This window comes from Dipodomys merriami, unplaced genomic scaffold, assembly GCF_024711535.1.
Source record: "Dipodomys merriami isolate MVZ:Mamm:240054 unplaced genomic scaffold, mDipMer1.0.p SCAF_1, whole genome shotgun sequence".
NCBI lineage: Eukaryota > Metazoa > Chordata > Mammalia > Rodentia > Heteromyidae > Dipodomys > Dipodomys merriami.
Genome location: NW_027202270.1, coordinates 25,143,905 through 25,156,831, shown reverse-complemented (window position 1 = coordinate 25,156,831; position 12,927 = coordinate 25,143,905). Strand labels below are relative to the sequence as shown.

Genomic DNA, 12,927 nt, shown 5'->3' with positions numbered 1-12,927 from the left:
AAAGCAGTAATTAGGTGGGTGCAGGTGGCTCACATCTGTAATCCTAGCTACTCAGGAGGTTAACTAACATAGATCTGAGGATTACAGCTCCAAGTGAGCCCAGGCAGGAAAGGCCCTGAGATGCTTAACCAGTTAACCACTAGAAAACTGGATGTGGCCCATGGCTCAATGTAGTAGAGTGTTAACTCTGAACAAAAAAAGAGCTCAGGGACAGCACCTAGGCCCTGAGTTCAAGCCCCATAATTGAAGAGAGCAACAACAGCAGTAATTAAGCATATTTTCATGAGTAATAATCTGAAAAACTGAAAATATTTTTTAGAGCTCTGATTGTCTTTTTATGTGAGCATATACATAAAAATAGAAAAAGACTTTTGAAAAGTTCTCAAAATCTCTCAGTTGATATATTGGATTAAAACATAATTGAATGACATCAATCACTCCAAACATAATTTCATATAGAGATGACTGTAGATTTCATGCAGTTTGTAAAAATAGTATAGAGAGAACCCACATATTTTTCAGCTAGTTTTCCCTAAAGGTAATATATTAAATATTGGGTAGTCAGCTATTTTCAAACCACATTGATAGTAAGATAATTAATCTATCAGACTTAACAAAATTTTTGTTTACAAAGTAACAAACAAAAGTTTGTTTACAAAGTAAAAAAAGGGTTCAGGATTAGAAATATGTAAGGGCTATAAGAATAAAAAATTCAATGTGAAAGAACATTTTAACATTTTAGGTAACTTGGCTTTCCATTATTGTTAAACAAAAATATTTAATGTTTGTTATTTTTAGAATAAATCCCACTTGTACTTACTATATAGTACATAGTAAAGAGAACAGCTCTTACGATGGCATCACCACTAACTATAATTTTAAGTGAACACTTTCTTTCTCTGTCCCTCTGTTATCACTTGGAAATGTGATAATAATAGCTATCTCATATGGTTTTCAAAGTAAAATGATACAGCCAGTAACAGGATCATGATGATGATTGGTCATTTGTTTCATTTGCTGAGACCAAGGCCCCAAATTGACTTCTTTGTATTCTTCTCATGGGATTGACTTTGGACACACATGATCCATTCCCATATTTCTAGCAAGCCAGAACACTGTCCGTTATAATATTCCTGGATCATCTCAGGAGATGCCTGGGATTTCTTCCAGTATCCAGCTGTAAAGATGGACCAGATGGACCCTGAGGAACATCAGTGCTGAGGATTCATGTGTTCCCACAGTTACACAAATGGACAGACAATGACTTGCGTGTCATACTTGGCATTTGTCCCTACTTTAACCCATTCACTGTCATTGCTGGATCACTTATAAATGAGCTTGTGCAGCACACTTGAAATATTTTACTTAACTACAATCAATGAAGGAGGGAGCAAAAATTAAAGCTAGTTAAAAACGAACTTAACCTACAGTCAGATAATAAATGCGAAATGAATTTATAAGTGGATAAAAGCTAGCAAAACTCATCAGTGTATACTGGACTGCCATTAGTGGCATTCTTTTTGTTGTTGTTGTTGGTGGTGGTCATGGGGCTTGAACTCTGGGCTTGGGCGCTGTCCCTGAGCTTTTCAGCTCAAGGAGAGCATTCTACCACTTGAGCCACAGCACCACTTCTGGTTTTCTAGTGGTTTATTGGAGATAAGAGTCTCATGAATGTTCCTGCCCGGGCTGGCTTTGAACCACAATCCTCAGATCTCAGCCTCCTGAGTAGCTAGGATTATAGGCATGAGCCACTGGCACCCGGCTTGCCATTAGTGGCCTTCTATAGGATACAGTTTGTATTTCTGGGGACAGTAATGACATACCATGGTACATTGATTTCTAAGATGTCTCTCAAGATTACTAGCCCATGGCTTGCTTGTATAATCTTCCCCCCTAATTTCTCACTTTGAGTATAGGCAAGATCTATTGGACTAGTTTATAGTATATTGTAAAAGGCATGGTCTAGTTCCTCCTATAGCATATTGCAATGTTATGTAGACCCTCTCTTGAGCCTGAGAATTCTCCTGCTGGCTTTAATTAAGTCATCTTTTGTATGGTGGAGGGCTGATGGACAGTTTGTAGGAACTATGGCAGAGTTGATGGTCAGCAGAAAGCCTTACAACTGCAAGGGATGGAGATGTTCTAGGAATTCATATGAGTTTATAAGAGAAACCTGAGGTTTGGATGAAAACTCAACCCTACACCTTTATTTCAAGCATGTAAGGCCCTGCCAGAAAGAACCAATTATGCTGTGCTTGGATTTCTGGCATTTTTTGAAATTTTAGAGCAAACATATAGCATTATTTCAAGCCAGAAAATTTTATAGTCATTTGTTATACAATAGTAGAGAAAGGAATACAGTTATGATGTTTTCTACATATTAACTTTTTTTGGCGGGGGGGGGGGGTCCGGTCGTGGGGCCTGAACTCTGGGCCTGGGCACTGTCCCTCAGCTCTTCAGCTCAAGGCTAGCGCTCTGCCACTTGAGCCACAGCGCCACTTCTGGCTTTTTTCTTTTTGCTTATGTGGTGCTGAGGAATCAAGCCCAGGGCCTCATGCATGCAAGGCAAGCGCTCTACCACTGAACCACCTTCCCAGCCCCTCTACATATTAACTTTTATCTGTACCAAACTATAAGAGGATTTAGTCATAGAGATAAACCTAGAATTAACTAATTAATTAATGAAGATTTAATTAATGGGTTATCTAATGAATTTCATTGAAGAATGCAATTTTTCCTTAGTCTGCATTGAACCAAATTGTGTCTAAACTCTTGCATTTGTGAACATTTCACAGTTTACTGTTTTTCTTTCTTTCTTTCTTTTGTTTTAATTTTTGTCTCTAGGCATACTCAGTAGGAGAAGTCAAAATTAGCTCAATTTGGATAGCAATCACCAGGGGGATTTACCCTTTAAGACAGAGCATATAATTTTCCTTGTAGAGTGATGTTAGACAAGACTTCTAAGACTGAAAGTCCAGTAATGTCATCCTCCTGTATCTGATTAAACTGAATTCAAACACCATGAAGGTCTACAAAGTGTCCCACCAGTCTTCAATTCATGGGAAGCGAGGACTGCTCAGTTGAGATTTAAGGGGAAGACAAGCACCACTAAGCATTAGTCAGCTCAGAGAAACCCATTACTTGCCAGGTATGCTGTCTCAAATGAAGGGCTCAGTGAGGAACTCTAAAATTAAATGGACTATAAGTAAGGCAAAATATGTGGTATAAAGCTAGTAGCAGAGGTTAAAGTAGCCCACTGGCTACAGAGAACGCTCTGACAGGTAAATGGAGCTGAGCTACAAGGCACGGATGGTCCTGTGACAAATGAGAGTTAAGACTGGCAACACAGAAGGAAGTATAGCAAATGTGCAACTCCGGACATTGAAATTAGCCCTTCCAATATGGTTTTGTGGGATTCTCTAGCTTCTGTACTTGTTGGAAAGAAGGATAAGATGTCAAGTCTATGTATGAGAACAATGGTTCCTAGTGAAACCCTAAAACAATATAGCTTGTGTTCATATGGACTGCTGAACTTTGTTTTCTTATTTCGGAGATCAGAAAACTGAATTGCTATCACAGAGGTCATGAAATTGAGAATCTGAATCCAGGTTTTCTTAGTCTTAGTGTAGTGTGACCCAAGTAGCTTATTTACAAGAAGAAAAATCAATAAAGAAAGGAGTTAGGGGAAAGACTGGTGAGAATGGAAGAATGTTGAATTGTTTGAGCTTACTAGGGTGAAAATGACTCAAAGAGGAAAAATCAAATTTGAGAAATAAGACAGAAGCCACACATGGAAATTTCTTGGACAAAAATGTAATTAAAACAGTATTAACCAGCAATCAGCAAGGTATGTACTTGGGTGTGCTGGTTACTTACTGTTATAAGATGAAGCACCACCGAGTTAGTGGCTTAAAAACAACATGCTAGCTATTTCAGTTACAGTAGGTCAAGAATTTGGGTGTGGGTCCTCAGCTTCAGGGTATAACAAGATTACAATCGAGAAGCCAGTTGGGGCTATGGTCTCATGTGATGGCTGGATGGTGGGAGATTGTACCTCTGAGCACATGTGACTGTTAGCAGATTCAGGTACTTGTTGGCTAATGATCAGATGACACTTGATTCTTACCACATGGACCACTCAAAAGACCAGTTCATACAACATGGCAGTTTGCTTCCCCAAAGAAGTTAGAATCTTACACACCACAAACCACAGAAGCAACATGTTGCCATCTTTGCCAATATCTTTGGTTAGAAGCCAGTCCTCCTTCCTGCCTACCCTCAGGAAGAAAACAACAAGGGCACAGATAGCCAAACGTGAGGATCTTGGGGGGACATTTAGAATAAGAAATAAACATGTCTGAATTAGTCAGAGCTCTCCAAAGAGCCAGAACCAATAAGCCACATTAATACAGATGCATATTCATGTACAAGTGGATAGACAGACAGACAGACAGACAGACAGACAGACAGACAGACAGACAGACAGACAGACAGATAGATAGATAGATAGATAGATAGATAGATAGATAGATAGATAGATAGATAGATAGATAGATAGATAGAGGTAGATAGATACAGGTAATATGATGAGAGGTTTACTAGGGAAATTAGCTCATGTGATCTGGAGCTGAGAAGTCATGTATATAGTAAGTCTCCTGCAAGCCCAGCACCAGAACATGGTGCCGTTTGAGTCCAAAATTCTTAGAAACATGGAGACAAAGTGGTGCATCACCCAGTCCAGTGCAAAGGCCCCAAATTAAAGGACTATTGGTGCAAGTCTCAGAGTCCAGTGGATGGAGAAGATGGAACCTGATTCTCAAAGGGCAGAAGAGTGTTCTAGCTGTGGAAGGTATATGAAAATGTATATGAAAGGCTAACAGAGAGAAATAATGTCAATCGAAGCACCTAGGTTGAAAACAATAAACCTCAGGCTTTCTTGAGCTCTAAATTACTTGAGAGAGAATATATACCATTTGGTCAAAAGGCAGGAGGAAATGATCATATGTAAATCATAAGAAAAATATATAGTGTATTATCTTTCCCAGGTAATTGTAACCCCTCTGTACGGTATTTGCACAGTAAAAAAAGAAAAATATATAGTGTCTCCAGGAATAATCGACTTCTCAGGAGAACTCAACAAGCCAAATGCTCCCTGTCACAGTGAAGGCAATTCCCATGGGTGGAGGAAATGCTTCTCTAAAACTCAGGAAAATAAACAAAAATTAACAATTTTTTTTTTACAAAGAGTATTCTATAATCAAGAGAAATGTAAATAGCATTAGGGATATTTAATGTAAATAGCATTAGGGATATTATGAGAGGTGAGAATTAACCATCTGATTTCATATAAGAGTGATAAGGAGGTGAGGAAAGAGAACACACACACACACACACACACACACACACACACACACACACACACACACACACACACTGACTTCCAGAAGTGGTAAGATCTGAAGAGTGGGTTCACAGTCAGCTCTTGTGAACCTCTTGAGCTTGCTGCATCTCCTGAACCATGTTCTAGGTTGGTGAATTGACAGGACTTTGGCTTCTCTCTTTCAGGAAGCTTGCGAAATCAACACTGGTCCTGGTCCTGGTGTTTGGCGTGCATTACATCGTATTCATCTGCCAGCCCCACTCCTTCACTGGGCTCTGGTGGGAGATCCGCATGCACTGTGAGCTCTTCTTCAACTCCTTTCAGGTGAGCAGGGAAACCTTGTTATATGGTTCTCATAGTCTCCTTTAGTGCTCCTGTGCATCCTCTTTCTTGGCCCCTCTGTCTGGCTTAGATGCACCTGTGGTTTGCAAGTCTGACATGACAGTATTCTGTGGCACTTTTACTTTTTCTTCCTGGAGGTCAGGCTAAATGTTTTGGAACTCTTCAGGAACGGCTCTGGAGGTGTTTGTCCCGTCAACAAGTCTGGGCTGCAAGATAAGACTGTGATTGTTGTTAAAATATGGAATTTCTGCAGAGCAAAGGACTCTGCTTTTGTGTATGGAAAATAAGTGAAAGCAGAACATGAATATAGGGAGGAGGGGAAAAAGGGAAAGGGAGAATAAAAGGAAGAAAAGGTTGCTGTCCTCCATTTTATCTCGTTTGAAACAGGAGCATCATCTTCTCTTCCTGAGTCCCTTTACGTTGTTCCCCTAAAGGATTTTTTTTGTTGGTCATGGGGCCTGAACTCTGGGTCTGGGTGCTGTTCCTCAGCTCTTCAGCTCAAGGCTAGTGCTCTACAACTTGAGCCAAGCACCACTTCCAGCTTTTTCTGTTTATGTGTGCTGAGGAATTGAACCCAGGGCCTCATGCACGCAAGGCAAGCACTTTAAGCATATGATTTAACCATGTTACTTACTTACCAAAAATATCCAAAGGTTTCCTTACACTAAGAACAAAATTCAAACACCAGTTCCTGGCAGATACAGCCCTGTGTGACATGGAGCCTGCCTGCCATTCATCTGATCTCATATTACATTTCCTTTTGTATTTTTAAAAATTGTATTATAAAGATGCTGTACAGAAGGGTTACAGTTACAAGAGTAAGCAATGAGTACATTACTTGTCGATCATTGTTATTACCCCTTCCCTTCCTTGTTATTGCCCCACTATTCTGTACCTTAGCATGTTCAGCCCCCAGAATGCTCCACCACTCCACATTTGCATTTCCTCAAGGGGCCCCCACTTACTGCTCTCTGGAAGTATCTCTTCTCTCCTTCACAAAACTGGCTTTTTGTTCTTGTCACTCAAACCAGCTGAAATGTCACTCCCTTAGAGAGGTCTTTGTTGAGTTCTTCACTGAATATATGCACCCCAGCGTTCTCCGTAACAATGTTTATTTTACTAGCATAACCCTTATCACCTCGTTTTTCTCATATGGCTCTTTCTTTGTATTTTATCCATGTCGCTTTGCTACTAGAACTGTTTTGTTTACATCAGTACATCCCTGTCTCATGTTGAGCAGCTCTTAACACACCATTGAGCTTAACAGATATTTTTGAGTGAATGAAAAGACTTCTTTGTGTTCTTGCCATAATACTCTACGCCTGGAGTTTTTAGCATTCACCACATATAAACATACTTTGCCAAGCAGGGGATGGGTATTTATGTGATCTTCGAGTGTGGCAATAGAAAAGTGTAGTATAATAGAAATCAGTTCTGTGTGTAAGGGCATAAAATACTCCAATTGCATTTGCTAGCTTGGTTCAGCTAACAATATGGAAACAATTCTAATGTAAATGTAAGGATGTGGAAACAGTAGGGGACAATCATTTGTATAATTATCTGAAGGAATCATTAGAACAGAGGTTCAACTTTTGCAGTTTGATATTAGACACTTCAATGCCATGAGCTTCATGAGTTGTCAGTAAGCTAAGTATCTTTTTTTTTTATTCTACAGGGTTTCTTTGTGTCTATCATTTACTGCTACTGCAATGGAGAGGTATGTCTGAAGGAACTCAGGACATAGGATGGTGCTAACTCCAAATATGTTTGTATTTAGTCCGTTTTGTCTTGCTATCAGAGCACACTTAAGACTTGACCATTAATGAAGAACAAAGGCTCATTTCTTGCAACTCTACAAGCTGATAAATCAAAGGTCAAGGCGCCTTAATCTGACAAGGACATTTTTGCTGCATCATTCCATGGCAGAATGCAAAAGGCAAGAGGGCTTAATGGCAGAGAGAGCAAGAGATCAAGCGATCACACTTATAGACTCAAGTCTGTAAGACTCAGTGGGTTTTAGTCAGGCATGATGGCAGAGCCCTCAGACCTAAACCGCTCTAAACACCTTCCTTGGGAATAAAATTTTTTTAGCATAGGACCTGGGAGGGGACACTTTAAAACCACAGTAATTTGTAATTGGTCCTTGCAGGGTCACCTTACTCTCTTTAGAACATTTCCAGTTTGTATAAGAAAGAACAGTTAGGAGAAGGGAAATACTTTAACCACAGTTATTTTGAAAGTGTAAGCATTGATGTAAATAAGCTAATGTCTTCCTCTTCCAGCACTTTTGTCAATCCAGTTGGCAATTGCCAAGTTTAAAAACAGCTCACTCTACTAGAGACTGATACTTGCATGGACGCTGGGCTATGTATTCCACTCAATGGCAGAATTCACATTCCCTTTTAAATTCCATAGAAAACTCAAAAGTATGTTTTCCTCAACAAATCCAATAAACAGTTTTGATAATTCTAAAGGTAAAAACTGGTTAGGAGATAGTTTATTTAAGAGTTGTACAGAGGGAATTAACCCTGTTGGATGACACATTTTATCTGTAAGCTTTAACAAATCCTGCTGTTGAGTGAGTTGCCATCATTTCTGTCTCTCAAAATTTCAATTTGCAGAAATTTTCATAAGTGCAAAGATACTTGTGATTGCTATATGTGTCTAATTACACTGAAGGGATCACATTGTGGAACGGTAAAGCCAGTCTTCCCAGAAAAAAAAAGCTTAAATAACAATTCATCAATTCCCTGATTTACTTTGTATTGTTTTTACCGTGTTTTGCAGGAAAGGTAAGTAAGTAGGTCTCTTTATTTATATTTATTTATTTATTATTTGTAAGTAGTTGTATGAAGGGATTTCAGTTCAACATGCCAGTTTATGAGTATAATTTATCTGAATCAACGTCACTCCTCTTCATTATTCCCTCCCATCTCGCTCAATTCAACTCATCTCCTTGACTTACCGGGTTTCATTTTCACATACGAATATTGAATGCTGTGATTGCATTCACCAACCTCTTTTTGCTCCATTGGTGTGTCTCCCTCCCCTTAACTGCATCTCTCTGCCAACAGCACATTTTCTAGCTTCCTATAAAGTCTAGTGATTATTGTTGGCCCAGGTGGACAGATAGGAGTTTGTTTTCAGGTGCTATTAACATACCAGGTTTTGAGTGCTTCCCTTGTACTAGTTACTTGGAAGTAACAATAGGATCAAATCCTCAGTGGTAGCAATGGAATCAAAAGTCCCATTCCATTAAGAGTGTAGTTCATGGGCTAAGTTTGTGGCTCAAGTACTAGATCACTTGCTTAGCATGCTTGAGGACACAGATTCAATTCCCAGTACTGCTAATTAAACAGACAAACAAAAACCCAGGGAAGTTTGGACCTTGTTTCTCCCAAGCAGACTCAGAGAGAGAAAAACTTTCTCTTGTCACTGCAACTCAATGAAATGGCTCTCAGGCCTTTATAAGAAAAGCTTCTGTGCTGCCAGAACTACATATTTATAATTCTGAGTCCACCATAGTAAATATTTTAAGAAAGCAGGTTGGGGAACTCTTATCCAAAGTGATGGCTTAAACAATCAGCCAGACTTTCAAGAGGTTGGGGGCAGCATATGAGGGCATAACTTTCTACTGCTGTTTAAAGCTCTGGGAGAGTTTGTTCAGGTATCTGTATTATGCAAAGTTCTGTGGTCCTCTTTCCATTATTTACCTCTTATTTCTCTTCCAACCAAAATTGTTTTCCCCCGTCCCAAGGCTGATATTTGTATTTACTTCTATGTAAATACCGTGTAAAGTACAAGGGACTTGTCCCTTTACTTTCCAAGCTACTCTCCATCTCCAGAATGGTTGCTTATTCCAAAAGTGAGGCAGAGAAGAAAACGATCTCTACATGTCTAAAGTCTCTGCTCCACAGAGGGGACTTCAGTTAGTATCAATAAAATCAAGGCAAACACCCTTGTAACAAACGTCCTGGACCTCCCTTATTGTTTCTGATGTAGAACACATTTCTTGTGGTTTAGGTTCAAGGTGAGGTGAAGAAGATGTGGAGTCGATGGAACCTATCCATCAACTGGAAAAGGACGCCATCCTGCGGCGGCCAGAGGTATGGCTCAGTACTCACTACCGTGACTCACAGCAGCATTAGCCAGTCGCACATGGGGGCTAGCACTCGCATGGTGCTCATCTCTGGCAAGCAGGCCAAGACTGCCAGCAGACTGCCTGAGAGCCATATGACTTTGCCTGGCTATGTCTGGAGTGGTTCGGATCAGGACTGCTCACCACTCTCCATCCAGGAGATGAAGGAGGGTGAGGGGAGGCAGGGAGGTGATATTCCAGTGGAAGCGTCTTCCAGGCCTTTGGAATTTATCCTGGACTCTGAAAGTTGCAAAAGAGAAGCAGAGGATGCCATCTGAGTCAACACTTCTGACATCAATGGTCTGGTGATTCTGCTTGTACAGGGAATGGTTGGCTGGCATTCCTCGGTTTGAGCCTGAAAAAAAATCAGAGTGAAAAGGTTATTCAACTGTTTCCAGTTTCCATGAATTGTCTTCTGCGACTACTCTAAGACACGAAAGGGAAAGTATCAGAGGAAAAATGTACTGCTTTATTTTGACATCACACTCTTTTCTGAATTGATGGTGGTTCATTTTGCTTTGTGGTGGTGTTTTTTTTTTAATTGTTACTTTTGGGTAGATAAAAATTGCTTGGCTCTAAATAGCAGCCTAAATATGACACAGACAATTTTGTGCTATTTTTCTTTTATGAAATAAGTGCTCCTTTTCTCCTTCTGTACTTTAATCTTAAACTTTAATGTACTTCTGTCATTGTACCCATTCATCTGAGCACAGGAGCAATGAAGATCTGAAAAATGTATATGGAAACATAAGAGCACAAAGAGCAAGTACACATTGGAAAAGTAGTTGACTGGGCATTAGTACAATGATAAATATATGATATCTATGTTTGACTCTTTCTGGGAAAAGAGGAAGTTGCTTATAAAAGAGTACTTCTTATAGACCTCTTTCTGAATATTCCCTTTGTGATGGTTAAACCTCAGCTCTTTGTGATGTGTGAGATGTCAAAGGTTCTCAATTGGCGAGCTTATATCTACAAATGGATTGTTTGTGTTCATTTATACCGAAACAAAATTACACTCTATATAATATTTTTCTCTGCAGATGACATGTGGGATAAATTAAAAGTTTGCTTTTAAAATGCAGTTTTTGAATTATTTCTAAAAATTTCATTTTAGAGGCTCACATTCTTATTTTTCTTTTTATTGAAAAGGTGATGAGCGGGGGTTACAGTTACATAAGTAAGGTAATAAGTACATTTGTTTTTAATCATTGTTACCCCATCCCTCTTTACCTCCCACTTACCCCTCTTTATTCCCCTCCCCTCCAGATTGTAATGCTCATACCCAATATAGTGTCAAGTGAGTATCAATGTTACTATGGTTCATCCGTTGTCCTGCTGTTTCTGTGATTCCCTTTCCTGTCCACATATTGCACTGTCTATTGTGCAAAACATGAGGTCCAAAAACCTAACACAAACGAAGAAAGAAAAAAAATAGGGAAAAGAATGAATTATACACAGGATCTAATGAGAACCTCTTATTTCCATAAGTTGGAGTTCATGTTAATATACTTCATTATATATAGTCCTTTGCACTGAGCACTTGGGTCATTGAGATCCCCTGTTAAGAATATCATATATATATTCTAGTTCTTACAAATGAGGGAGATAGGGTGACCTACTTTTCTCTGGGTCTGGCTTACTCAATATAAATTTTTCCAAGTCTTTCCATTTCCTTATGAATGGAACAATATTATTCTTCCTGATGAAAGCATAGAATTCCATTGTGTATAGGTACCACATTTTCTTGATGGCTCACATTATTGTTGAGAACAAATCAAATTTTCCTTCCACAAATCCACAACTAAGTGTATGTACAACTCTTATACTTTCCTGAACTTCAAATTTCAGTGTGTTGCAGATATGAAAACATTTACTGAGTACAGTGTGAAAAGGGATAGTTAGAATAGATACCCTTTGGTAATATGGGAAATGCCAAGTTCCTACTTCCTAAGCTATCTGAATTCTAAGTCTACTTAGAACTTGCACTATTTCTTTATATTAATAGGTATGAATACAGCCATCAGATTGACTAAGTTTCCTTCAATGTTACTCACTTATTAATTCAATAAACACGTACTTAGAACTTATGATGTGACAGAACTGGTTCTGTGTGCTGAAGTTCCAGTAAAGAACAAGGCACAATCCATTCCCTCAAGGAACAAAGAATCACATATTTGCTATGACTCTTTATGCATTTAAATACACACATACTTTCTTTTTTTAGTTTTCATGATGTTTGAACCCAATAGGAAAACTAGGAAACTATCATTTTCCAATGCATTGTTTTTCTCAGGTAAAATTCTGGGCAATTATGAAGGATTGACTGATCTAGTTCCAAAATTTCAAGCTGTTAGCCAGTGAATTAATTTTACTTTATATTTTATTTGCTTAGCCATAGGGTTTGAAAAGATGATATTTTAGAATTTCAGTGATATATAAATTCCATGGATTATGAAAATACCATCAAAATCCCATCATTCTTCACTGAGACAGAGAAAACAATCCCAAAATTCATATGGAATCACAAAAGGCCTTGAATCACAAAACCAATCCTGAGCAGAAAAAGTAGTGCTGGAAGTAAAATAATACCAAACTTCAAACTCCCCTACAGAGCTATAGTAATGAAAACAGTTTTGCACTGGCACAAAACAGGCCTGAACACCAATGGTACAGAATACATACACAGCAATATATACACAGAAATAAATACACAGGTCTATAGCCATCAAATATTTGATGAGAGAGAGCCAAAAGCACAGGCTAGAAGAAAGACGGCCTCTTGAATAATGATGTTAGGAAAACTGATGATCCACATACCAAAAACTTAAACTGAATCCCTATCTATCACCTTGTACCAGTATCAATTCAAATTGTATCAGAGACTTCAATATAAGACCTGAAACCATAAAACTATTACAGGAAGGAGTAGAGGAAACAATAGGATAACTCAACACAAGCAGGGACTTTCTGAATAAAGATACAGAAATACAGCAAATTAAAAAAAGACTTACTAAATGAGATTTCATCAAACTAAAAAGTTTCTGCACTGTAAAGGACGTAGTTA

At 38.8% G+C, this 12,927-nt stretch overlaps 1 protein-coding gene across 1 annotated transcript in view; it reads left to right on the top strand.

Annotated features, from left to right (window-relative positions):
* Positions 1 to 10,907, top strand: part of Pth2r (parathyroid hormone 2 receptor) — a 54,462-nt gene extending 43,555 nt beyond the window's left edge. Inside the window, exons 10-12 of the mRNA XM_070028475.1 lie at positions 5,566 to 5,704; positions 7,398 to 7,439; positions 9,746 to 10,907. Of these exons, the coding sequence (XP_069884576.1) occupies positions 5,566 to 5,704; positions 7,398 to 7,439; positions 9,746 to 10,138 (574 nt within the window). The 3' untranslated portion in view covers positions 10,139 to 10,907. The remainder of the gene's footprint in view (positions 1 to 5,565; positions 5,705 to 7,397; positions 7,440 to 9,745) is intronic.
* Positions 10,908 to 12,927: the final 2,020 nt, after the last annotated feature.